Here is a 25,378-nt window from a genome sequence, read left to right on the forward strand (position 1 = left end):
GATAGACTAATCTCATCTGCCTGTGCATTATCCATATCCCTTGATCCCTGCATTTCAATGTGCCTATCCAAAAGCTTCTTAAACACCACTATTGTACCTGCCTCTGCCGCCACCCCTGGCAGTACATTCCAGGCGTCCACCACCCCTGCACATCTTACCCCGTACACCTCCTTTAAACTTTTCTCCTCGCATCTTAAAGCTATGCCCTCTACTCTTTGCCATTTTTCCCCTGGGAGAAAGGATATGACTGTCTAACCCACCTGTACATTCAAACAATGAGAGTGGTTTGACAAAACTGAAGATAGCTCTTTCACTTGCTCTCCCGACCACCACTCCTGAACTGCGGGGGTTAATTCCGCTGGGGCACTTTCCCAAGAAAACTTGTTTCCAGAGAGTGGGGAATGTCGGCTGATCTGTTTGGACAAAGTGTAAGAATAGAGGGTGATGGAACAGAAACAGAAGAGTAGCTAGAAAGAGAAAGAAATGTGCTGAAACGCAAACTATTTGGATGCTCAAGATTGGAGTGTTGAGCTCCTCGGCCACTCAATCGGCATCTGTGGAAAGAGAAACAGAGTCTTAACACTGCGTCACTGCCCCTCCATCTTAGCTGGGCAGTTTTCACACAAATGGGGATTATCTGAAATTGTTGAGCCAATGTCAAGTCTTTTGGGCTGTTACGTTTTACGGTGGGAGAAGAGGTTGGTTCTGTTCCTTGAGATTATGTTGGGCTTGGAAGGAAAGGTGCAAGAGACCAAAGACAGAACAGAATGGATTGGATTGAGATTTATAATGACTAGGTTGACCCCTGGATTTGTGTGTGGGGGGGGAGGAGGAAAGTTCGAGTAAATGCATCTAAATTCTCTGGAAATTAGACGGCCCGGTGGTGCAGAGGTCGAGTTGCTGCCTCACAGCGCCAAAAGCCAGGGTTCAATCCCGACTACGGGTGCTGCTTGTAAGGTTTCTACGTTCTCCCTGTGACTGCTTGGGTTTTCTTTGGATGTTCTGGTCTCCTCCCACATCCCAAAGATGTGCAGATTTGTAGGTTAATTGGTAGTGTAACACAGAGGGGGGGGGCAGCGAGAGAGCATGTTGCTGAACTCTCGTCGAACAGAGGAGGACACAGAGGGGGAGTAGGTTAATTGGCCTCTGTAAATGATCCCGAGTGCAGAGGATAGAACTTGTTAGATGTCGGCTTGGTCTCGGTGGGCCAAAGGGTCTGTTTCCATGCTGTACCTCTAAAATAAACAAAACATAGAACATAGAAAAGTACAGCACGTGAACAGGCCCTTCGGCCCACAATGTCTGTGAAGAACACAATGCCGAGCGAGGTAAACTAACCTCATCTGCCTGCATGTGAGTCATATCACTCCATTCCCTGCACACCCCTGTGCCTATCAAAAAATCTCTGAAATGCCACTATTGTATATGCCTCCACCAACACCCCTGGTTCCCTGCACTCACCTCCCTCCATTTTTAAAAAACCTGTCCTGCACATCTCTTTTGAGGGATCAAAACAACTAATGGTTCAGTGGTGCTCTTGTTACACCCGCCAAGTGCTAACACAGTGAAATTATTTTTCATACATACAGTCCAGTAGAGTATTGCCATATCCCCGATCCTCGATAAGCAAGTGTACAGGAATAATCAACTGAGCCACATGCAAGAGGTGCCACGTTTTGCCGCCATTTACAAAGTCCACGCTCTAGTTCTTATGAGCGGTGCCTGTTCCAGGCAAGTCCCAGGCTGTTGTGGGCCTCCAGCCATCTCCTTCCTTGGACGCCACATCTCTCTCCTCCCGTCCGCCTTTGCTCGCCAGGGGCTGGCCTCTAGTGCGCAGTAGGCCAGACAATAGACAATAGGTGCAGGAGGAGGCCATTCGGCCCTTCGAGCCAGCACCGCCATTCAATGTGATCATGGCTGATCATTCTCAATCAGTACCCCGTTCCTGCCTTGTCCCCATACCCCCTGACTCCGCTATCCTTAAGAGCTCTATCTAGCTCTCTCTTGAATGCATTCAGAGAATTGGCCTCCACTGCCTTCTGAGGCAGAGAATTCCACAGATTCACAACTCTCTGACTGAAAAAGTTTTTCCTCATCTCAGTTCTAAATGGCCTACCCCTTATTCTTAAACTGTGGCCCCTTGTTCTGGACTCCCCCGACATTGGGAACATGTTTCCTGCCTCTAACGTGTCCAACCCCTTAAAAATCTTATACGTTTCGATAAGATCCCCTCTCATCCTTCTAAGACCTTCCTCTCCTCTCCTCTCCTCTCCTACGGGCCTTGCCCCACCCCCTCCATGTCCGTCAACGTTAGCTCCCTCCTCCCGGTCACTGGTCTCCAATCAATCGGATTAAACCATGATTAATATATATCAGATTAACAATGAGAGGTTAAAACCAATAATAGTTGTAGGGGTCTTTAGAGAAACAGCGTGGAAACAGGCCCTTCGGCCAATCGAGTCTGTGCTGGCCTGTGGCTCTATCCTACACACTGGAGACAATTTACATTTACAGAAGCCAATTAACCTACACACCTGTATATTTTTGGAGTGTGGGAGGAAACTGGAGCACCCGGAGAAAACCCACGCAGTCACAGGCAGTACGTACAAACTCCGTACAGACAGCACCCGTGGTCAGGATTCAACCCTGGTCTCTGGCGCTGTAAGGCAGCAATTTTACCACTGCGCCACTGTGTCACCCAAGACTCGGTCTTGTAAGGGTAGATACAGTTTTCCGTGTTTGGGGAATCTACAACTGGAGTCCTTTGTCTCAGATCCAAGGCTCATTCACTCTGGGTTCATATTTTGGTGACATTGTATTTACAAATACCTCTTCTGTTTCAGAAGCTGAGCATGACCAGGGCAAGGCCTTCATCCCGGAGTTCAATGGACTTTCATACCTGGAAATGAATGGGATTCACACATTTGCCAGTGGCCTACTGTGAGTTTACTCTGTGTCAACTGTTCGATCTGACCGACCAGCACTCTGTGCATACACGCACACCGCTAAACCTCCCCCCACCAACCTTCTCAACCACTTCTCTTACAGAAACCCAATTTCCAAATTGGATACTTCTCAAAATGGATTGTTTTGCTTTGGCAAACACTGAATCTGTTCAGATGACAAGGAATGGCAGGTTTAGGTGTTTAGTTTATTTTAGTTTAGAGATACAGCGCGGAAACAGTCCCTTTGGCCCACAGGGACAATTTCCACATTTACCAAGCCAATTTACGTACATACCTGGACGTCTTTGGAGCGTGGAAGGAAACCGAAGGTCTTGTAGAAAAACCCACGCGGGTCTCGGGGAGAACGTACAAACTCCGTACAGACAGCACCCGTAGTCAGGATCGAATCCGGGTCTCTGGCGCTGCATTCTCTGTAAGGCAGCAACTCTACCGCTGCGCCACCGTGATCGCCGATGTAGGGACATGGTAAATGGTGAGGGAAAATACAAAAATTGCAAAGGATCATTCACTCGTTAGGAGCAGCAACTGTGCGCAGATGTGATGCTCTGGTGAATACTGAATGGAAAAATAGCTTCAATGATCAAATTCTCAGCTCAGTGAAAAGTCATCAGAACTCAAATGCTCCGGTTCTTATCAGTGGCCGCTCAGGTGGAAATAAAAGACTAAAAGGCTTTCAATCTTAAAATACTTCATCTTAAACAGAAAAACTAAGGCGGTGAGGATACATTTGCCCAGTCCATTAGTGAGGCAGCAAGCAGCTCTTTGAAGCTGAGTTACTAAATGAGTGTCATGTATCAGAATTGCTATGATCACTGTGGGCGGCCACGGTGGCGCAGCGGTAGAGTTGCTGCCTTACAGAGCTTGTAGTACCGGAGACCCGAGTTCGATCCCAACCACGGGTGGTGTCTTTACGGTCTTTGTACGTTCTCCCCGTGACCTGCGTGGGTTTTCTCCAAGATCCTCAGTTTCCTCCCACTCTCCAAAGACGTACAGGTATGTCGGTTAATTGGCTCGGTGTATGTGTAAATTGTCCCTATGTAGGTATGTAGGATAGTGTTAATGTGCAGGGATCGCTGGTCGGTGCGGACTCGGTGGGCCGAAGGGCCTGTTTCCGCGCTGTATCTCTAAACTAAACTATACTGCTACATGCATTGTTTTCAAGGGAGAGTTGGAGTTTTCAAGAGAGAATCAGTTTTGAAGAGAGAGTTAGAGTTTTCAAGAGAGTTTTCAAGAGAGAGTTAGATTTAGCTCTTAGGGCTAAGGGAATCAAGGGATATGGGGAAAAAGCCAGAACAGGCTACTGATTTTGGATGATCAGCCATGATCATATTGAATGGCGGTGCTGCCTCGAAGGGCCGAATGGCCTACTCCTGCCCCTATTTTCCATGTTTCTATGAACTGCTAGGGAGAAGGTCAAGAGAGTTTAATCATAATGTACTGGCAGTTGCATCTTAACAGGCCCATTTTACACAACAAAACATAAATACACATATAATAATCAATAACACAGTCAATTAATCACAGTAATACTAGGTAGCATAGTGGTGCAGAACCAAAGCCCACATGGTCCACAGAAGATCACAGTTACTAAGATAGTGGTTATTCTTGTGTAGGAATGAACTGCAGATGCTGGTTTAAACCAAAGATAGGCCCAAAAAGCTGGAGTAACTCGGCGGGATCGGCAGCGTCTCTGGAGAGAAGGAATGGGTGACGTTTCGGGTCGAGACCCTTCTTCATTCTCGATCCGAAACGTCACCCATTCCTTCTCTCCAGAGGTGCTGCCTGTCCTGCTGAGTTACTCCAGCATTTTGTGTCTATCTGTAGTAATTGGTGTTGTGCAGTGCTTATGAGCCAGACAGTTGCTGGGAAGAAGCTCTTCTTAAACCTGGCGGAAATGGTTTTCAGGCTCCTGTACCTTCCTCACGATGGTAGGTGTGAGATGAGAGCGAGGAAGTGTTGAGAACATAATATGGCGCAATGGGAACTCGCATCTGCCCAGTGTGTGACTTTAAATAATCTTTACCTGGTCAAAATAATGTTCGGGTTCTCCAGACTTAATACTTGAACATGTGTTCATCTGCAGCGATATAATAAAAAGGAACTGCAGATACATGATTTATACCAAAGATAAGCGCAAAATGCTGGAGTAACTCAGCAGGTCAGGCAGTATCTCTGGAGAAAATGGATTGGTGACGTGTTTCGGTCAGGATCCTTCTTCAGACGGATTCTTCTTCAGACAGAAGAAGGGTCCTCACCCAAAAGGTCACCCATCCATTTTCTCCAGAGATGCTGCCTGACCCACTGAGTAACCCCGGCATTTTGTTTCTATCTTCATTTGCAACAAACTGGCTTAAACAAACTTTGGAACTGGAAATTTGATGTGATCTGTGCTCCAACTATTCCAATTATAAGAGGACGGAGCTCAAGTTTATCGGCTGTTGGAGCCTTAGATTGATTAGTTGGAGGCCAATGCTTCCAAAGTTACCTATCTTTTAGGAAAATAAATTAAATTTCTTGATCTAACCTCAGTATTCTTTGGATACTGAGTTATTGAAAGATTAGAGCCATAAACTCATTACAGTCTTGTTGGAGGCCATTTGGCCCATCAAGCAATCCTATTGATCCTATTCCCTGTTCTCGCCCTGTAACACGACGAGTTTGTTTCCCACTTGCTGATTCATTTGCTTTTTGAAATCATTGATCACATCCATTTCCACCACCAAGATGCCCCCGTGCTTCAGTTGGTCGAGCTGCTGCCTCAGTGCCAGAGACCCAGGTTCGATCCTGACCTTGGGACCTGCTTGAGGAGTTTGCACGTTCCCCTGTGACTGCATGGGTTTCCTCCGGGTTCTCCAGTTTCTTACCACATCCCAAAGAAGTGTGAGTTTGTAGGTTAATTGGCCTCTGTGAAATTGCCACAAATTTGGTTGAGAAAGTTGGGATAAAAATGGACCACTATGAACGGGTGTTCAATGGTTGGTGTGGACTTGGTGATGTGGACTTGGTGATGTGGACTTGGTGGTGTGGACTTGGTGATGTGGACTTGGTGATGTGGACTTGGTGGTGTGGACTTGGTGATGTGGACTTGGTGATGTGGACTTGGTGATGTGGACTTGGTGGTGTGGACTTGGTGATGTGGACTTGGTGATCTGAAGTGCTGGTACTATGCTGTATCACTAAACTAAACCAAACCTTCACAGTCTTAGTTTAGAGATACCATGTGGAAACAGGTCCTTCGGCCCACCGAGTCCGCACTGACCAATGATTCCCATACACTAGCACTATCCAACACACTAGGGACAATTTACAATTTTTACCGGAGCCAATTAATGTACAAACCTGTACGTCTTTGGAGTGTGGGAGGAAACCGGAGCACCCGGGAAAAACCCACGTGGTCACGGGGTGAACCTACAAACTCCATACAGACAGCACTTGTAGTCAGGATTGAACCCGGGTCCCTGGCGCTGTAAGGCAGTAACTCTACCGCTGTGCCACCATGCCACCCAGTCAGTGTGTTCTAGCTCATTACCATTCCCTGTTTAAAAGTAGTTCTTCATAGCAATTGTAAATTGTGTAGGATAGTGTTAATGTGCGGGGATCGCTGGCCGGCACGGACTAGGTGGGCCGAAGGGCCTGTTTTTGCGCTGTAACTTCTAAACTAACCTAAAGTGTGAGGTTCCAAAGGGAGGACCTGATGCGTGTGGGTGGGAAACGTTTGCATTTACTAACATGCTGCTTGATTACAGTCAGAAGCTGTCGATGGAGGTAATCTTCTTGGCCAAGGGTGGCAATGGAATGATCTTTTACAATGGACAGAAGACTGATGGCCGGGGAGACTTCGTGTCACTAAATCTGCGTGATGGCTACTTGGAGTTTAAATATGACCTTGGCAAAGGACCTGCAGTGATCAGGTAATAACCCCCCCCCCCCCCCCCAAAGATCGTCATGGAGTCATAGAGTCATATAGTGTGGAAGCAGGCCCTTCGGCCCAACTTGCCCACACTGGCCAACATGTCCCAGCTACACTAGTCCCACCTGCCTGCGTTTGGTCCATATCCCTCCAAACTTGTCTTATCTTGTCCTACCTGCCTAACTATTTCTTAAACTTTGGGATAGTCCCAGCCTCAACTACCTCCTCTGGCAGCTTGTTCCATACACTCACCACCCTTTGAAAAAGTTACACCTCAGATTCCTATGAATTTTATTCCCTTTCACCTTGAATCTCTGGTCCTCGATTCCCCCACTCTGGGCAAGAGATTCTGTGCATCTACCCAATCTATTCCTCTCATGATCTTATACACCTCTATAAGATCACCCCTCATTCTCATGCGCTCCAAGGAATAGAGACCTCACCTACTCAACCTCTCCCTATAGCTCAGATCCTCTAGTCCTGGCAACATCCTCGTAAATCTTCTCTGAACCCTTTCAAGCTTGACAATATCTTTCCAAAAACATGGTGCCCAGAACTGAACACAATACTCTAAATGCGGTCTCACCAACGTCTTATACAACTGCAACATGGCCTCCCAACTTCTATACCCATTCTCACTTATATACTCTCCTGATTTACCTTCACACCAAAGAAGCTATGAAATGGCAGAAATATCTAATTACTTAAGACCACTGCTCTTTTGTTATGGTATAATTGCCGGCACTTGAAAAAGTTAAGTGTGTTGTTTTGTTTTCCTGGCATGTGACAAACATGTATCAAACATGTATCAAATCATGACCTCTTGTCACGTATGTCGATCGTCACCTTAGGTTTAGGTTTATTATTGTCATGTGTACCGAGGTACAGTGAAAAGCGTTTTTCCCTTTAGCACATATCTGTACACTGTGGCCGGCTTGATTGTAATCATGTACTGCCTATCCGCTGACTGGTAAAGAATCTGCGTGGTCAAAAAGGCTTTTCACTGTACCTCGGTACGTGTGACAATAAACTAAACTAATCTAAACCAAATCACATGCTGTACGTTGCAGTTAAATCCAATGCAATGAATTAATAGGACAGATCCTTGATGAATTCATGGTTTCCCAGGAAGCCTCCCCTGTCAAATATGCCCACAGTTCCCTGCAAAATAAACTTCCAGAGTGCGCAGTTTGTAAATCAGCATGATGTGCACAATTCTGTGGTGGAGTGTAATGTTACTGGTGCAATGTTTTGTTTCCAATTATAAAAGCCTTTGGAGAGTAATGGCCTGAAACTATTTTATATCATTTTCTTCTCTCAAAATAGGAGTAAGGAACGTATCCCACTCAACGTATGGAATGTGGTTACCGTTGAAAGGACTGGCCGGAAAGGATTAATGAAAATTAACAAGGGTGAATCCCTCTCTGGTGAATCTCCGGTGGGTGAAATGAAATCCTCCTCTTGTCAATTCCAATTGCTTCAGGTTTCCGTTGCTCAGACTACTCTCACTTTGTTCTCTGGACCTGCGATGTTCCTTTTGTTCATCAGTGGGTTCTGAATAGATTGTCTTAAGGTCTAGCTTTAAGGAGAGATGGGCAACGTTTAAAGGAGTTGTGCAGGGCCATTTTTTTACCTTACTCAGTAGATTCTGGGCACTCATCGTGGGAGCTACGTATAATATCTGTTGACAGGTGCACCACAAAGATGAGGGCGGATCGAAACGTACCGAATAAATGGAAGGCCTTGGTAAAGTGGACGTTGGGAGGATGTTTCCAGTAGTGGGAGAGTCTAGGACCAAAGGGCACAGCCTCAGAATAAAATGGAGATGAGTAGGAATTTCTTTAGCCTGAAGGTGGTGAATCTGTGGAATTCATTGCCAGACGGTGATGGAGGCCAATTAATCGGGCATTTTTAAAGTGGAGATTTTGATTAGCAGCGGCATCGAAAGTTATGGGGAGAAGGCGGGAGAATGGGGTGTAGAGGGAGAAATAGATTAGTCATGATCGGATGGCAGAGCAGACTTGATGGGCCGAATGGCCTAATTCTGCTTCTATGTCTGATGGCCTTGTGGTAAAAGCATCTGAATACTGGCAACTGGGTAAAACTGAGGACACGGGATCTTGTGAACAAGTTGTGTTTGGGAAGTTGCTGATGTGGAGCAGAATCTTCCCAAAGTAATTGTCTCGTTCATGTATTTTGACTGTCGGGAGAGAGATGGTTGGAATTAGTGCAGTTGTTTTCCAGTTGGGTTTGGGGGAGGAGGGAAGAGCAATGGTGCAAGAAGGGAAAGATGATCATCAGACGAGGAGTGAAATTTAACCCATGACAGTCCTGCGCGGCTCAAATGCTATTTACCATTAGCTTGGCAGTTTTTGTGGTGTGCTGACCAATGAAGCTTAGTATTTTTAATCAACTACTTGCATAAAATTATAGCTCAGAGTTAAATGCGAAATACACCATTTAATGTTTTTATGGGCTGAAATGTTAATGCTCGTTTCCTGAAATATTGCCTGTCATTTCCTTAATATGCTTCTCCCACTTTCTTTCGTGGGAGTGTTATTTATATCGTGTTTCGGTATAACACTGTTTGGTTTAACATGCGTTCTTGCCTTGTTTCTGACTGATTCCCTTTTTCTCTCTTGTGTTTTGTTTTGTATTTATTCTGATCCGCTTTCTGGATTTCAGAAATCACGCAAGGTAACGAAAAGAAAAAAAAAGCAAATCAAAAAGATCACAACCTCTCTCTCCCATTCTGAGCTCATCCAATTCCATTGTTAAACGTTGTGGTAGTTGTAGTTCATCTTGTTCTGTGTTGTAGAATCTCCTCAGAATTCAAGAGTGTGCAAGGAATGGTGGGATTATGTATCATGGCGTCACACAATGACTCAGCAGTAGAATTGCTGCCTGAGACCCGAGATCGATCCTGACTACGGGCGCTGCTTGTACGGAGTTTGTACATTCTCCCTGTGACAGCGAGGGTTTTCTCCGGCTTTCCTTCCACATCCCCAAAACGTGCCGGTTTCTAGGTTAATCAGCTTCTGTAAATCGTCTCGAGTGTGCAGGATAGAACAATGGGTCGGCACGGGCTCGGTGGGCCGAAGGACCTGTTTCTACACTGTATCTCTAAATGAAACTAAGCTCATGTGCAGGCAGAGGAGATTATTTTATCTTGGCATCATGTTTGGCACAGACCTAGTGGGCCGATGGGCCCGTGGTTCCTGTCCCCTACTGTTTTATATTCCATGGAGCACTACTCATCCCAGTTTGAGCCCTGAGGCCTGTACATACCTGACGGCTGGAACTTTAAAAATCCTTCAGTGTCACTTTAATAAGAACATTTATATTTGGACTCCGGTCCAGCCATGAGTTAGATCCTATTTTGTTTCGACAAGTTGGAGCAAGCCGCTGACTCGATCTGTCACAGGATTCTGCACAGGGACACCAGCTGTTCGCTTGTACTTTTAAGAGTACAGTTTTGGGAAGAATTTGTTTGGGCACCCAGGGATAAACCTTTGACCGTGCATCTAATTGACTAGCAGTGAACCACCTCATTTAATTTAACGTATTAATAGCTCACTATTAATCCATTTCATAAATGTCCTCTTTTTTTTAGAAAGCTCGTCGAGAAATTCATCAAATAGTGAAGGAAGCATGTTAAACTGTGCCTCTGGAATTCATTCCATGCAAGTCAATGGATGATTTTCAGAGGCAATAAGCAATGACTTAATGCATGTTCAACTGGTTACCAAGAATGAGTTACCAGCCACCTCTGTCTGACTAAGATACCGGGCTTTACCACCACTGATCAAACCTTGTGCTGAAATAACGGGTGTAGAGTTTCCTTATAAAGGGGAATTAAATCTTAGAAAGGTGGCACAATGGGGCAGCGGGCAGACCCTCTGCTTCTCAGTTCCAGGGAACCCGGGTTAGAGACCCGGATCCTGACCTCAGGTGCTGTCTGTGTGGAGTTCGCACATTCTACCTATGACTGCGTGGGTTCCCTCCGAGTGCTCCGGTTTCCTCCCCACATCCCAACGACGTGCGGCCTTGTAAGTTAATTGGCCTCCGTAAAAATAAAATTGACTCTAATGTGTAGGCAGTGGATGGGAAAGTGGGATAACATGGAACTAGTGTGAATGAGTGATCGATGGCCAGCATGGAATTGCTGGGCCGAAAGGCCTGTGTTCATGCTGTTTCTCTAAACTAAACTAAATCTGCTCTGTAATCAGGAAGGGAGCTTCGTTCGTGCAGTTTTAGTCGAAGGGATTTCTGTGCAGCTGATCTTTAATCGAAGGTTCTTTGAAGGCACGAACCTTGGGATTTCATTTGAAAAGCTTCACCTTCTCCCTTTCTTCCTTTTCAGTTCTCATCACCAGCCCTGCATACCTCATCTAGTGCATTATTTCATTATTACAGCTTTACATTGCTCATAACCACACTCAACTTTAAAGTCAACCTGTCACATTCAGCACAATTAATGTTATCTCTATTAAATGTGACTCTGGAGAGCAAAGCTCTTGGTGTCTAATGTAGCAAACCAGCATTTTAATTTTGACGAAAAGCTATGAGAATTAAATTGCATTGTTGAAGTGACAGGCTGACTTTTAGCTGAAATATTATGCCACATTTTGCTGTTAGCTTCATCCTTGATGTGCACTTATTTGAACAAATAGCTTCTCAGTAAGTCTGTGTAATGAAAGATTAAATGTTCTTCATCCCAAGGCCCCACACACAGCATTGAACCTGAAGGAGGCCTTGTACGTTGGAGGAGCGCCGGATTTCAATAAATTTGCCCGCGCGGCTGCAATCACCTCTGGCTTCTCTGGAGCAATTCAAAAGGTAAGTATAATTGGAACCATCAGCGACTTTATTGAGTTGGCCTTAAACAGGAATTGGGGATGGAGAACTGAATAAAAATGATTGATGGTTAATTAACCTCGAGTTCCTTGTTCACTAGAGCCTAATCTTTGTATTTCTGCTGATGATTATTCCGCTTTTCAATTTATGAGACCACTCTTTGGTTGTAACCAGAAAATAATTAGGGCCCACTCCCTGATTACTTTCAGAAATGAGCCCTGAACTTTTACAAAGAGATGGATGAAAAGGTTGGACTGTAATTTCTCTCCCACGTTTAATACAGTTGTTCTGAAAGACTGGAGTTCCTCTTCTCACTCCATATTGTACTCCCACAAACTCACTTGCTTGCACGTCAGTTATTCCATTGAGCTCATGGCGGCCTTTAAAGTGGTGGGACGTACAGTGGGCAGCACAAAGCTTTGTAGATGTCATCACTGCACAAAGTCCACTGAGAAGATAAGCAAAGCAACGTTGACATTCTAGGTCAACGACCCCAGTATCAAGGCTCCGATCGCACTCAATGTGGTGTTGATGGGCCAGTTCCGATGGGGCAAACCCAATGTGGACCTCCACAGCGAGGATTCCGAACTCCGTCACAGCAAGAGGGAAAATAAATCACCTCAAAGATATTCTCCTTCAAAAAGAAGTCACTTTGAAAATCTGTAACAACCTCCCAGGCCCACTGACTGTTCAAAATAGAAAATGCAGGCAAATTGGACGAGCTAAGGAGGGGTGTCTTGGTCGGCATTGACGGGTTGGGTCAAAGGACATGTTTCTGTTGTGTACGAATGACTTAGTGACTCTAGAGAAGGAAAATTTGGAACGCTGGGCATCATTCATAGGAACATGTGGACCATCTCCTACCTCACCCTCCAGCTGCCTAGTCGCCCGGCCCCCCCACCCCCCCCCCCCCCCGGCCCCCACCCCAAAGCTGTGGCAGAGTCTGCATGTCCCACATTGAACTTCTCTAGAACCCGCAGAACATGAGTGGAAGCCAGTCCATCCCAGGAGGATGCAATGGAATCCATCCCAGCAGCCTTGCAAGAGACGTGATCAGAGAAAGGGTTATGGGTCCAAGGACCTTGCAGTTTGTACTAAGCTGGTCCCTAGATCCAAGACCATTGAACCCAAGGCATGTAACCTACAAAATCTGGGATATAAAAAATTCCATCCCTAATAGCAACCTAAAGGCATAAGAAACAAATAGTTCATCAACGTCCTTCATGGAAGGAAATCTACCTGATTGTGGAGGTAACTCCATGCCATCTGTGTGGTTGAACTGGATTAAAATGCCTCTGGATTTCACAGGCAGTTAGGAATGGCTTTGTCATCAATGTCCACATTCTTGTCAATGAACGAACATCATGAAGAGATGAAGTGAGCTCCAACCTCTACTCAACAGCCCACTCAATCAGCAGGCCATTACAAGGCTTTGACGGAAGTAAACCAGATTCATTCAGGCAGGGGTCACATAAAAGGGGCAAAACTGTGGAGAAAGAAACAGAGGTAACATTTCGGGCTGGTGACCCTGCGTGAGAACTTTAAAATTTAGTGCAAGGTCTTCTCTGAGTTGAAGATAGACACAAAATGCTGGAGTAACCCTGCGGGACAGGTAGCATCTCTGGAGAGGAGAAATGGGTGACGTTTCGGGTCGAGACCCTTCTTCAGACATGAGTTGAGTTTGAGGAACATTTCTTCACTCAACGAACAATAACATGGAGAACACACATGCCAAACCTCCTCGTTAGAAGTCAGTTGACCATTTCAAAACTTTATTGGGAAATTGGAGTAAATATTATCAGACCAGTTTGGGCAGGAGAAGTGCAAATCACTTGGTTTATTTATTTATTCTTTCATGGGTTCATTCTGGTTTCACTGCCTGGGCTTGGCCCATTCTTAACTGCAAAGTAGAAGCTGGGGGTGAGCCATCTCCTTTGAATGGGAGTTTGAGGATTTTACCCGACAATGGAGAATGACCACAAATAGTTCATCTGTGGAATCGTTGCGACGGAGGGCTGTGGAGGCCAAGTCAGTGGGTATTTTTAAGGCAGAGATAGACAGATTCTTAACTAGAACGGGTGTCAAGGGTTATGGGGAGAATGCAGGAAAATGGAATGAGGAGGCAGAGATCAGCCATGATTGAATGGCAGAGTGGACTCGATGGGCCGAATGGCCTAATTCTACTCCTATAACTTGTGAAATATACTTCCAAATCAGGGTGGTGTTTGATTAGAGGAGAACCATCAGACAGTGTGGTGACCCATGTGCCCTTGGCCCTCGCCCTCCCTGATAGTCCTGAGGTAGACTCAAAATGGTGCAGCATCTCTGGAGAAAAAGGATGCGTGGCCTTTCGGGTCGGAACCCTTCTTCATAGAGTTTGGGAGCTAGTTATTCAGTGGTTCCATCCACTACTACGCACGAGGGTAGCACCGGGATTCAGTAGTTTCATGGGATTTGCCATTATGAAAACTAAATGGCCTCACTGTCACGATTTGTATTTTCGTGTCTGCCTCTTGTTTTTGTAACACGGCAAACTTGTAATGTCTTTTTTTTTCTCTCTCTCTCTGTTTGTCTCCCAGCTTTCCATCAAATCCATTCCCCTGCTTAAAAAAGTCAATATCCGGAAGGCCATGGAGATCTCCAACTATCGCTCGCACCCCTGCACAAAGAAACTGAATCCCTGTCAGAACGGTGGCGTCTGCAGCCCTAGGCTCAGAGAGTACGACTGCATGTGTCAGCGCAGCTTCTCGGGGACCCAGTGCGAGAAAGGTAAAGTGATCCATGTTTCCCGAGAAGATCTGAGAGTTGTAGAGTTGTACAGTCATGGAGTCCTGTCCTATGGCTCACTGAGACTGCAGCAAACATCAAGCACTCTAATCCCACACCAATCTCAATGCATTCCCCTCATATTAGTTTTTTTTTAATTATTTTTAGAGATAGAGCATCGAAACAGGCCCTTTAACCCCTCACGTCAACCATTGTTCACCCGTTCGTACTAGTTCCATGTTATCCCACTTTCTCATCCACTCCCCAGACACGAGGGGCAATGCGCAGAGGCCAATTAACCGACAAACCCGCACATCTTTGGGATGTGGGAGGAAACCGGAGCACCCGGAGGCACCCAAGCAGTCACGTGGAACGTGAAAACTCCACACAGATAGCACCCGAGGCCGGGATAGAACCCGCATCTCTGGAGCTGTGAGGCAACAGCTCTACCAGCTGTGCCACTGTTCCACCCTGATCCATGTCTCCTGTGAAGATCTTGGAAGTTATAGAGTTGTGTGGCCAGAGGCACAGGCTCTGTGGCCCATTGAGTCTGAACGAACCATCAAGCACGCCAATCCTGCACCAGTCCCATCTCATCCTCCCCACATTCCAATCACCTCTTCACAGTCTCCACTCACCTACACTCCAGGGGCTATTATTTACAGTGGGTAATTAACTGACCTAGCCCCACTCTTTGGGAAGTGGGAGGAACCCACGACAGCTGAGGGTATCCCCCATGGTCACAAGAAGGGTGTTCAAACTCCACACAGACAGAGGCCAAGTCAGTGGAGTGGATATATTTAAGGCAGAGATAGATAGATTCTTGATTAGTGCGGGTGTCAGAGGTTATGGGGAGAAGGCGTGAGAATGGGGTTAGGAGGGAGAGATAGATCAGCCATGATTGAATGGCAGAGTAGACTTGATGTGCCGAATGGCCTAATTCTACGACTATTCCTTACCAGAGGTCAGGATTGAACCCTGGTCTTTGGAGCTTTGAGGCAGCAGCACGACCAGCTGTGCCACTGTGCTGCCCATCTATTTTTATCATTGCAAGTGACAATAGTTGCATTTTAACATGGTGACCACTTCACATCCATGGGCCCTGATGACTTTCAGTGTACTTGTGTATATGATGGGCCAAATGGCCAAACTCTGCTCCTAAAACTCATGAACTTTTGAACTAGCATCTGCTTGCCTGGACCCCACTCAGGCATGTTCCTGAGCAGGGAGTAATCTGTAACGGTCGGGAGCGGAGAGCAGAGCTGTTTTACTGCCCCTGTAACCCTGCCGCCTCCTCCACCCCCCAGTCCTGGGTGCTACATCGTAAACCGCCAACCATTCTGCTAATTCACTGCAGGAGGGCAATCGGATCTGGGACTTTCCGAGCTTGTGTGAGTCAGAGTCAGATGGGGCAATATTAATGATCAGGAAATTGCTGAAAGCAGACGTCATTAATATCTCTCCATTATGCTGAGGGAGACCTGTGGTGAATTTCATGCCCTGTGTTGAGTATGTTGATGGGGTGCAGATGTATAAACAGCTTTTCTATTCATATGCATCCTGTGTGTCCTGCCATCTCTTTGTCCCACCTCTATTGAAAAGCTGAATTCTTTACAAGCGGGGGTGGTTTGTGCTATGTCCAAGAGTTATTTTAACCACATCTTATTTATGGTCCTCTCGTTACCAAGTTTACGAGTTGATTAGATTTTAATTCATGCCTGGACATGACTGCAAGCTGTTGCTTTGGTGCCATGCTACTTTCAGGCACGGCTTGAAACACATGGTTGTGTAATGTAAGATTTGGGGGCTTTCTACCAGGGCTATATCAGAACAAGGCACCTGCAATGAATGGCGAATCAGTCAGGTTATCCTGCCTCCCTCAGCAGTGCACCTGACACTGAGAAGAGATCTCATTTAGAACGGAGATGAGGAAGAACTTTTTCAGTCAGAGAGTGGTGAAGGTGTGGAATTCTCTGCCTCAGAAGGCAGTGGAGGCCAGTTCGTTGGATGCTTTCAAGAGAGAGCTGGATAGAGCTCTTAAGGATAGCGGAGTGAGGGGGTATGGGGAGAAGGCAGGAACGGGGTACTGATTGAAAGTGATCAGCCATGATCGCATTGAATGGCGGTGCTGGCTCGAAGGGCTGAATGGCCTACTCCTGCACCTATTGTCTATTGTCTATCAGGAAGGCTATCAAGTGACAATATTTTCCTTCCTTTCTGTGGGGCACTGGTGAGATTGAAGCATTCAGTGGCGGCACGGTGGCGCAGCGGTAGAGTTGCTGCCTTACAGCGAATGCAGTGCCGGAGACTCAGGTTCGATCCTGACTACGGGTGCTGTACTGTACGGAGTTTGTACGTTCTCCCCGTGACCTGCGTGGGTTTTCTCCGAGATCTTCGGTTTCCTCCCACCCTCCAAAGACGTACAGGTTTGTAGGTTAATTGGCTGGGCAAATGTACCATACGTGAGCACAACAGGTAGTGCAAAAGACAAAGGAAACATTGTAGAATATAGGCATCACAAAATGCTGGAGTAGCTCGGCAGGTCAGGCAGCATCTAGGGGAGAGGGAATGGGTGACGTTTTGGGTCGAAACCCAATAAAGCGTTACAGCTGCAGAGAAAAATGGGTGAGGAAAGGTCGCATGGGCGAGACCTGGATCCACTGGAGCTCAGAAGATCTCCCAGGGTGACACGGTGGCGTAGCGGTAGAGTTGCTGCCTGACAGCGCCAGAGACCCAGGTTTGATCCCGACTATGGGTGCTGACTGTACGGAGTTTGCATGTTCTCCCCGTGACCGCATGGGTTTTCCCCGAGAACTTTGGTTTACTCCCACACTCCAAAGACATACAGGTTTGTAGGTTAATTGGCTTGGTATAAATGTAAATTGTCCCTGGTGTGTATAGGGTGGCGCTAATGTGCGGGGATCGCTGGGCGGTGCAAACTCGTCGGGTCGGGTCGAAGAACCTGTTACTGCGCTGCATCACTAAACTAAACTAAACTAAAGATCGAGAGGGAATTTGATTGATTCATGAGAGTCGACTGTCAGTACAGTTGATTGACCAGATCAGAAACAGGCTCAGGCAACAGGCAGCAGAGGAACAGGGCTGGTTCAAGATGATCCAGATCAATGTATGAAAGATTTATGAAGAAACAAGGAACCGCAGGTGCTAGTTTACAAAAAAAGACACAAAGTGTTGGAGTAACTCATTGGGTCAGGCCCTGGAGAACATGGATAGACAAAGTTTTGGGTCAGGACTGTTGACTGTCGGGTTCAAGCCTGTCTGAAGAAGGGTCTCGACCCAAAACGTCACCTATCCATATTCTCCAGTGATGCTGTCTGACCTGCTGAGTACTCCAGCTTTTTGTGTCTATCTTCGGTTTAAACCAGCATCTGCAGTTCCTTCCTACACATGTTCTCCATGGATGCTGCCTGACCTGCTGGGTTACTCCAACACTTTTGTGTCTTTTTTTTACGAGATTCATGGTATGCTGATAAATTGTCAATATTTGTTTTGTTCTGAATGTGAACATTAATGTAAAGTGCGGACCATTTTGTTTTCTCCATCCCTCCAGCACTCGAGGAGAAGTCAGCGGGTGAAAGTGAGTCTATCGCATTCAATGGGCGCACATTCATCGAGTACCATAACACAGTAATAAGGAGGTATGTCATGTTTTTCACATATGAATGATTTCCCGACACCAGGTCCTGTGCTTGACACAATCAAAAAAACTAAATGGATTTATGGATTCCCTCCTACATTCATCACTTGAGCAAGTAGGCAGCTTCCTATCTGCTTCATTACTGCAAACACATTGAGGTGATTCAGTTAATTTGTCACTCATCTGTGTTTTCCACCATTTCAAGAGTGTTTAATTGTCATTTGTAACGACAACTGAACTTCTTACTTGCAGCGGCATAACAGGACTGCAACACAATACACATCGATAATATATAATAAGCCAAAAATCTGTAACTTTCTTTGGGATAATACCAGTGCAAAAACCCCAAAAGTCTTTGGTGCAAGCAAAGATAGTCCATGGTTCATGGGTTAGTTTTAGGTGGCGTTCAAGAGCCGGATCATTGTTGGGAAGAAGCTATTCCTGACCCTGGTTTTCAGACTCCGAGACCTTCCCGATGGTTTGAGTGAAATGAGAACGTGGCCAGTGTGCAGCGGGTCTTTCATGATGCCAGCTGCCTTTTTGAGGCAGCGCCCACTAAAGATCCCTTTGATGGTGGGGAGATCAGTACCTGTGATGGACCGGGCAGTGTCCACCACTTTGTGTAATCTCCTCCGTTCCTGGGTGTTTGAGTTGCCACCACAGGGAACTGTTGCCATCGTGTGGGCGGCACGGTGGCGCAGCGGTAGAGTTGCTGCCTTACAGCGCTTGCAGCACTGGAGACCCTGGTTCAATCCCGACTACGGGTGCTGTCTATACGGAGTTTGTACGTTCCTCCCCATGACTGCTTGGGTTCTCTCCGAGATCTCCGGTTTCCTCCCACACTGCAAAGACGTACAGGTTTGTCGGGTAATTGGCTTGGTGAATGTGTAAATTGTCCCTAGTGCGTGTAGGATAGTGTTAATGTGTGGGGTGATCGCTGGTTGGTTAGGACTCGGTAAGCCACAGGGCCTGTTTCCATGCGGTATAAACTAAACTAAACAGACTGTGATGCAACCAGTCATCAGCTTTAACGATCAGAGGACATCCTCAGAAATAATTAAATCTAAGATGCACCTTCAGGCCTAAGTGAAACATTTCTTCCAAACTTATATTTGATTTATAGGACAAGCAGAATTGTGCGTCTTTGTCCTTGTTGGAGATGCCTCCTTTGGGGATTCAGAGCTTTATTCATGTGACCGGTCACATTCTGACCAACAATGAAAGACATGCAGTAACGTCTGCTCTGCAAGATTGTGCTGCATCCCCTTTGTGTTTTGTAAGGCTCGCGCTCCCTAGTGATAAGTTCAGATGTCAGTCGCGTCTGCCGGGCAAGGGAAGCCGGTGCTCTTCCAATGAAAACAGGCAGCCTTCTTCTTGCCTTCCCAAATGTGTTAATGTCAAAGTTTATTGTGTGTCACTTTTAAATGTTCCCATATAACTGTCCGGTCCAAATGTGAAGCATATTTATTGTTCGCCGTGATCTACCAAAAAGCATAAAGCTTTCCACTGTTGTCCGATCCAGTCGCTGGAAGTTTTCCAAAGTTGTGGCTCGTAGTCGCCATTTTTCATTGTGAGCTGTCTGTTTTGTCCCTCATGTGTCTCCTTGTTTTCTCTATCCAAGCCATCTCGCAAATGAGATCCCAGAGTAAGTATTAAGTCCTGATCATTTATGTTGCTCTTCCTCTCCGCATGTTTACATGACCGTCGTATCCAAAACTCCCGAGTGTCGGGGAATGTGTTAGAAGTGTGCATGGGCAGTGGGGTGGCTATACGGTACAATCATTCGCCAATGTTGCATAGACACAGGCCTGCCGTGGTTTACTTCCCATAAACTCTCACAGTGTGTGTGGTCTTGGATTTTATCCGTAGGAAGGAACTGCAGATGCTGATTTACACCGAAGATAGACAAAAAATGCTGGAGTGACTTCGCAGGTCAGGCAGCATCTCTGGAGAAATGGAATAGGTGATGTTTTGGGTTGTAGCCCTTCTTCAGACTCAGTCTGAAGAAGGGTTCTGACCTGATAATGAGTCTGAAGAAGGGCTCCAACCCGAAATGTCACCTATTCCTTTTCTCCAGAGGTGTTGCCTGACCTGCTGACTTACTCCGGCATTTTGTGTCGTTCTTGGATTTTATCTTCCTGTGTTGCAGGAACAATGGAGACAAACCCACTCCTCGCCCTTTCCCAATGTTTTTCAAATAAATTGAAAACATTCCCCGCTGAACCATTGCATCTTCCATCAGGTACCACTGCACAGTCCATATTTCAAGTGTGCCACATATGCATAACTCATGTCACCTTTTGTTCTTTTGCCGAATGCCTTAAGTTCTTGTCATCTTGTTCTCAGCTCTTCTGCCAGATGAGGCAGAGCTGAACATAGAACAGTACAGAACAGGGACAGGATATGTGGCCCATATCAAGTTATCAAGTTAAACTAACCTCTGCCTGCACATTCTCAGTATCCCCCCCCCCAACCATCTCCTGCATATCCATATAGAGGCATAGAGTCATACAGCAGGGAAATAGGCTCTTCGGCCCTACTTGCCCGTGCCAACCAAGAGTCCCCATTTACACGAGTCCCACCTGCCCACGTTTGCCCCGTATTCCTCTAAATGTTTCCTATCCATATACCTGTCTAAATGACTTTTAAATGGTGTTATAGTACCTGCCTCAACTACCTCCTCTGGCAGCTCGTTCCATATACCTACCACTCTTTGTGTGGACGGTGGATATGTCTATCCAAAAGCTTCCTCAATGCCAATATCGTATCTGCCTCCACCACCACCCCTGGCAACTCGTTCCAGGCACCTATCACTCTTGGTGCAAAAAAGCTTGCCCCAAACATCTCCTTTAAACATTGCCCCACTCACCTTAAAGCTATGCCCTTTAATCTTTGACGGATCCGTCCTGGGAAAAAGGTTCTGACTGTCTACCCTTTCTATGCAGGGAGAACATTGACAGTTTCTGCAGCTGCCCCATGAAACAAGTCTCTCATAGAGTCATACAGCATGCAAACAGGCACTTTGGCCCAACTTGCCCACGCCAACCAACTTGCCCTATCTACACTCATCCCACCTGCCTGAATTTGGCCCATTTCCCTTTAAACTTTTCCTATAGCTGTAGAAACTATCCAAATGTTTTTAAAATGTTTTTTAACCTGCCTCAACTACCTCCTCTGGCAGCTTGTTCCATGTAACCTACCATCCTTTGTGTGTAAAAAGTTGCCCCTCAGGTTCCTATTAAATCTTTTCCCCTCACCTTAAATCGACTGTATGTCCTCTGGTCTCTCATCTCTACAGCCATTAACAACCCTTTCCTAAAATGCACAGACCATAATTAGATGCCAGTGGCCAAAGAACTGTATTATAAAGGCTCATCATAAGTTTCCCTTTCTTCTCTCTACCTCTATTTATGACACCTGGTGGTCATGTTTACCCAGCTCCCTGGTCCTGCTTTGTGTTCTTATTTACTTGTTTTCTTCATATTATTTTGCTGTTCCTCATTCTACCCACCAAGATTTATCGCCGTTCCTTTTGCATTATATTTTATCTGCCTTCTGTCAGTTCCATTTGCCTGTCTAGGTCATCTTGAACATATTGAAGTCATTTCTTATTGCAGTAAGATGTGTCAGGGGCACAGGGGTTTTGTGGAACCAAATGTATCTCATTGGAAATTCTGGCATAATTCACCAGCATCTTACATCCACCTCCATAAGATCAGAGCAACATAAATCACACAGATCCTGCAGACAAAATAAAAGCATTTGTCATCATAGCTGCTGTGCCATCTTAGGTCTTCCAAGGCACTGCAGAAATCTATGAACCACCTGTGTTGTTGATTGAAGATGAAAATCTAAAAAGTGTAATACATATCAAGTAATGCTACCTCATATCTAGAAGTAATATATGACTTGTACTGTGAGGTGGACTTTGAAGTGCACTAGGAGGGTTCGTGAGTTCCAACTACATTAATGTGCATAGTATACCAGGAGCTTCAGGTCAAGGGTGTAGACTTCTTATGTAGCAGCAAGTCTAAGCACGGTGGCGCAGCGGTAGAGTTGCTGCCTTACAGCGAATGCAGCGCCGGAGACTCAGGTTCGATCCTGACTACGGGCGCCGTCTGTACAGAGTTTGTACGTTCTCCCCGTGACCTGCGTGGGTTTTCTCCGAGATCTTCGGTTTCCTCCCACACTCCAAAGACGTACAGGTATGTAGGTAAATTGGCTGGGTAAAATGTAAAAAAATAAATTAATTTTTTTAAATTTATTTAATTGTCCCTAGTGTGTGTAGGATAGTGTTAATGTGTGGGGATTGCTGGGCGGCGCGGACTCGGTGGGCCAAAGGGCCTGTTTCCGCGCTGTATCTCTAAAAAAAATTAATCTAACAGGAAGCCATCCCAACAGGCGGTGTCTCGCATAGATACAGATTATAGATTCATTATGTTTCATACCCACATGACATAATTACATATTGGGCAGCATGGTGGCGCAACGGCAGAGTTGTTGCCTTGCAGCGCTTTCGGTGCCAGAGACGTAGGTTCAATCCTGATTACGAATGCTGTCTGTACGGAGTTTGTACGTTCTCCCCGTGACCACGTGGGTTTTCTCCGAGATCTTCGGTTTCCTCCCACACTCCAAAGACATACAGGTTTGTAGGTTAATTGGCTTGGAATGAATGTAAATTGTCCCTAGTGTGTGTAGGATAGTGTTAATGTCTGGGATCGCTGGTCGGTGGCGACCCGGTGGGCCGAAGGGCCTGTTTCTGCACTGTATCACTAAACTAAATTAAACTAAATTACATATCATTAATATGCTCCAGTTCTGGAATGACTGTAATATTGATTTCCACTCTGGAACCCTTCTAACCCTACCACTGTCTCTGATCTCTACACTTTTTTTTAATGATTATGCAATAAGAATTAAAAACATGCTTCAACCCCCTAATTTATTTTAATTTTATTGTAATCCCGGAACTTTCCATGCTGAGGAGCAGATAAATGGCTCGGTTTCAAACCCCTCTGCTCAGGGAGGGAATGCAGGTAGTCCTCGTTGCCTCAGGCTTTAGTTCCACCAGGACACAAGTTCGATCCTGACCTCAGGTGCTGTCCATGTGGAGTTTGTACGTTCTCCTTGTGACTGAGTGGGTTTCCTTCCGGTGATCTGGTTTCCTCCAAAGACATGTGGGTTTGCAGGTTAATGGGCCTCTGTGACTTGCGCCAGATGTGAAGGGAGTGGATGCGAAAATGGGATAACATAAAGCAAGTGTGAACGTGTGTCTGTGTGGACTTTGTGGGCTCAAGGACCTGTTCCCATGCTGCATCTTAAAATAAAACCTCAGAAATATTTCAGGCAGCATGCTTATTTTCACGACTATACGTGCAGAGAAATGCATGTAACCTGTACTTACCCAATTATTCAGAGTTAGTCAGTCGCCCACATTAGGAAGTGGTGGGTATTTGGAGCGAGCTGCTGGAGGATGTTGGTGAGGCAGGTACTATCATATTTAAGAGGCATTTGGACAGGTACATAGATAGGATAGGTTTAGAGGGATATGGGCAAGTGCGGATATGTGGGGCATGTGGACTAGTGTAGATGGGGGCATGTTGGTTGGCTTGGGAAAGTTGGGCCGAAGGGCCTGTTTCCACGCTATCTGAGTGGAAAACACTATATTGAGATCTTTGGATGGAGCTGCAAAACCACAATGTGCATCGAGAATATACAACACAGTAGACAGCCATTTGATTTGCAACACAGTAGACAGCCATTTGGCCCAACACACCCATGTTGGTGTTGTTCCATTTCAGATTGCCACCGGGTAGCTGGGATAGTATTAATCCACACAGGAGGGGGAAGGGAGTCACAGAATCACACAGTGCCTACACTGTGGTCTGCCAATGTATTCATTATCCGATAAATCATGGTAACTCGAGAGTCCAGTCAGTCTGTGCTGATCGCAAGTGAGCTCATGGGTGAGCTTAATCCCACCAACTGTGTAGCCCTGCAGGTTACAGCAGTTTAGGTACGTGTCCAGGTACACTTTAAATGTGCTGGGAGTTCCATCGACTTTTCACACACTCAGTTCCAAATCCTCATCACCCAGTGGTGAAGGAGCTTTTCCTCATCTCCCATGTTCTGCCAGTTACTTTGAAGCTTGCTTCAGTTTAGTTTACCGACTAAGGAAACAGGCCCCTTGGCGCACCAAGTCCACGCCGACCATCAATCACCCGTTCACACTAGTTCTGTATTGTCCGCCTTTCGCATCCACTCCCTGCGCACGAGGGGCAATTTACAGAAGGCCAATTAACCGACAAGCCTGCACGCTTTGGGATGCGGGAGGAAACCAAAGCGCCCAGGGAAACCCACATGGTCATAGGGAAAACGTGCAAACTCCACACAACAGCACCTGACGTCAGGAGCCAACCTGGAACTCTAGCGCTGTGAGGCAGCAGCTCGCGGCACTGTGCCGCCCCTAGCTCTCCGTCCTTTATTTTCTCCTATTTACTTATTACGTTGGCCTCTCATAATTTTATCGACATATGAGGTCAAGTCTCCCCTCAGCCTCCTCTGTCTTACTCTTTCCCCCGAGCTGACATTTCCCAGTCCTGGCGAGACTCCCCTCCGCGCCTTCTCCAACGCTACCACGCATGCTCCATGCACAGGAGACAAGTAAGCTTGGCCTACTTGCGGTGTCTGGGGTTGAAACCTGATTGTTTTCCCTGTTAGGGACGGATGACAGGTGCACAGATGACAGGATAATGTCTCGGGTGCAAATCTGTCACCAGAGCTCTTTGCTTCTGGAATGCACTTTCAGATTATTGACAAACCATCTGCTTTTTCTTTCCATAATTACTGTCTTTTTATCCTCCACATTTTCTTGTCATCGTAAAATAGTATGGATTGAATAAGAAGGGGATAATGGAGAGCATTAACGCGGGATCCAAGAGTGCCTGCACTTTGTGCAACACTGACATTGCATTTGGTTTAGTTATGTGCCTCCCCCCCCCAGTGTTCTGCTGATCGACAGATCGCTCAAGCCACCAAGCCACAGAGAGTCAAAAGTGTTCAGATGTCAGATGCACTGGGAACTGAACAATGGCATTCTCACTTGCTGTAGCTTTACATGAAACAATACAATAATAAATATACAATAATCAATAGTACAATCTTTATCATCACAGCGAGAGCAGAATATAATAGTGTGATTCCAGCAATGAGTGGGTCAGC

General features: G+C 46.1%; 1 protein-coding gene across 10 annotated transcripts in view; it reads left to right on the top strand.

Moving 5' to 3' along the window:
* The window catches only part of agrn (agrin), a 519,366-nt gene that overhangs the window by 480,154 nt on the left and 13,834 nt on the right, over nt 1-25,378 (top strand). For 4 of the 10 annotated variants that reach the window (XM_078425207.1, XM_078425209.1, XM_078425214.1 and 1 more), the window contains 8 exons: nt 2,844-2,940; nt 6,713-6,877; nt 8,203-8,314; nt 9,562-9,573; nt 11,599-11,715; nt 14,313-14,502; nt 18,071-18,158; nt 19,779-19,802. In XM_078425207.1, the coding sequence (XP_078281333.1) occupies nt 2,844-2,940; nt 6,713-6,877; nt 8,203-8,314; nt 9,562-9,573; nt 11,599-11,715; nt 14,313-14,502; nt 18,071-18,158; nt 19,779-19,802 (805 nt within the window). The remainder of the gene's footprint in view (nt 1-2,843; nt 2,941-6,712; nt 6,878-8,202; nt 8,315-9,561; nt 9,574-11,598; nt 11,716-14,312; nt 14,503-18,070; nt 18,159-19,778; nt 19,803-25,378) is intronic. The other 6 variants (XM_078425211.1, XM_078425217.1, XM_078425216.1 and 3 more) reach the window with 3 other exon arrangements.

Source organism: Rhinoraja longicauda, chromosome 30 (assembly GCF_053455715.1).
Source record: "Rhinoraja longicauda isolate Sanriku21f chromosome 30, sRhiLon1.1, whole genome shotgun sequence".
NCBI classification, from domain to species: domain Eukaryota; kingdom Metazoa; phylum Chordata; class Chondrichthyes; order Rajiformes; family Arhynchobatidae; genus Rhinoraja; species Rhinoraja longicauda.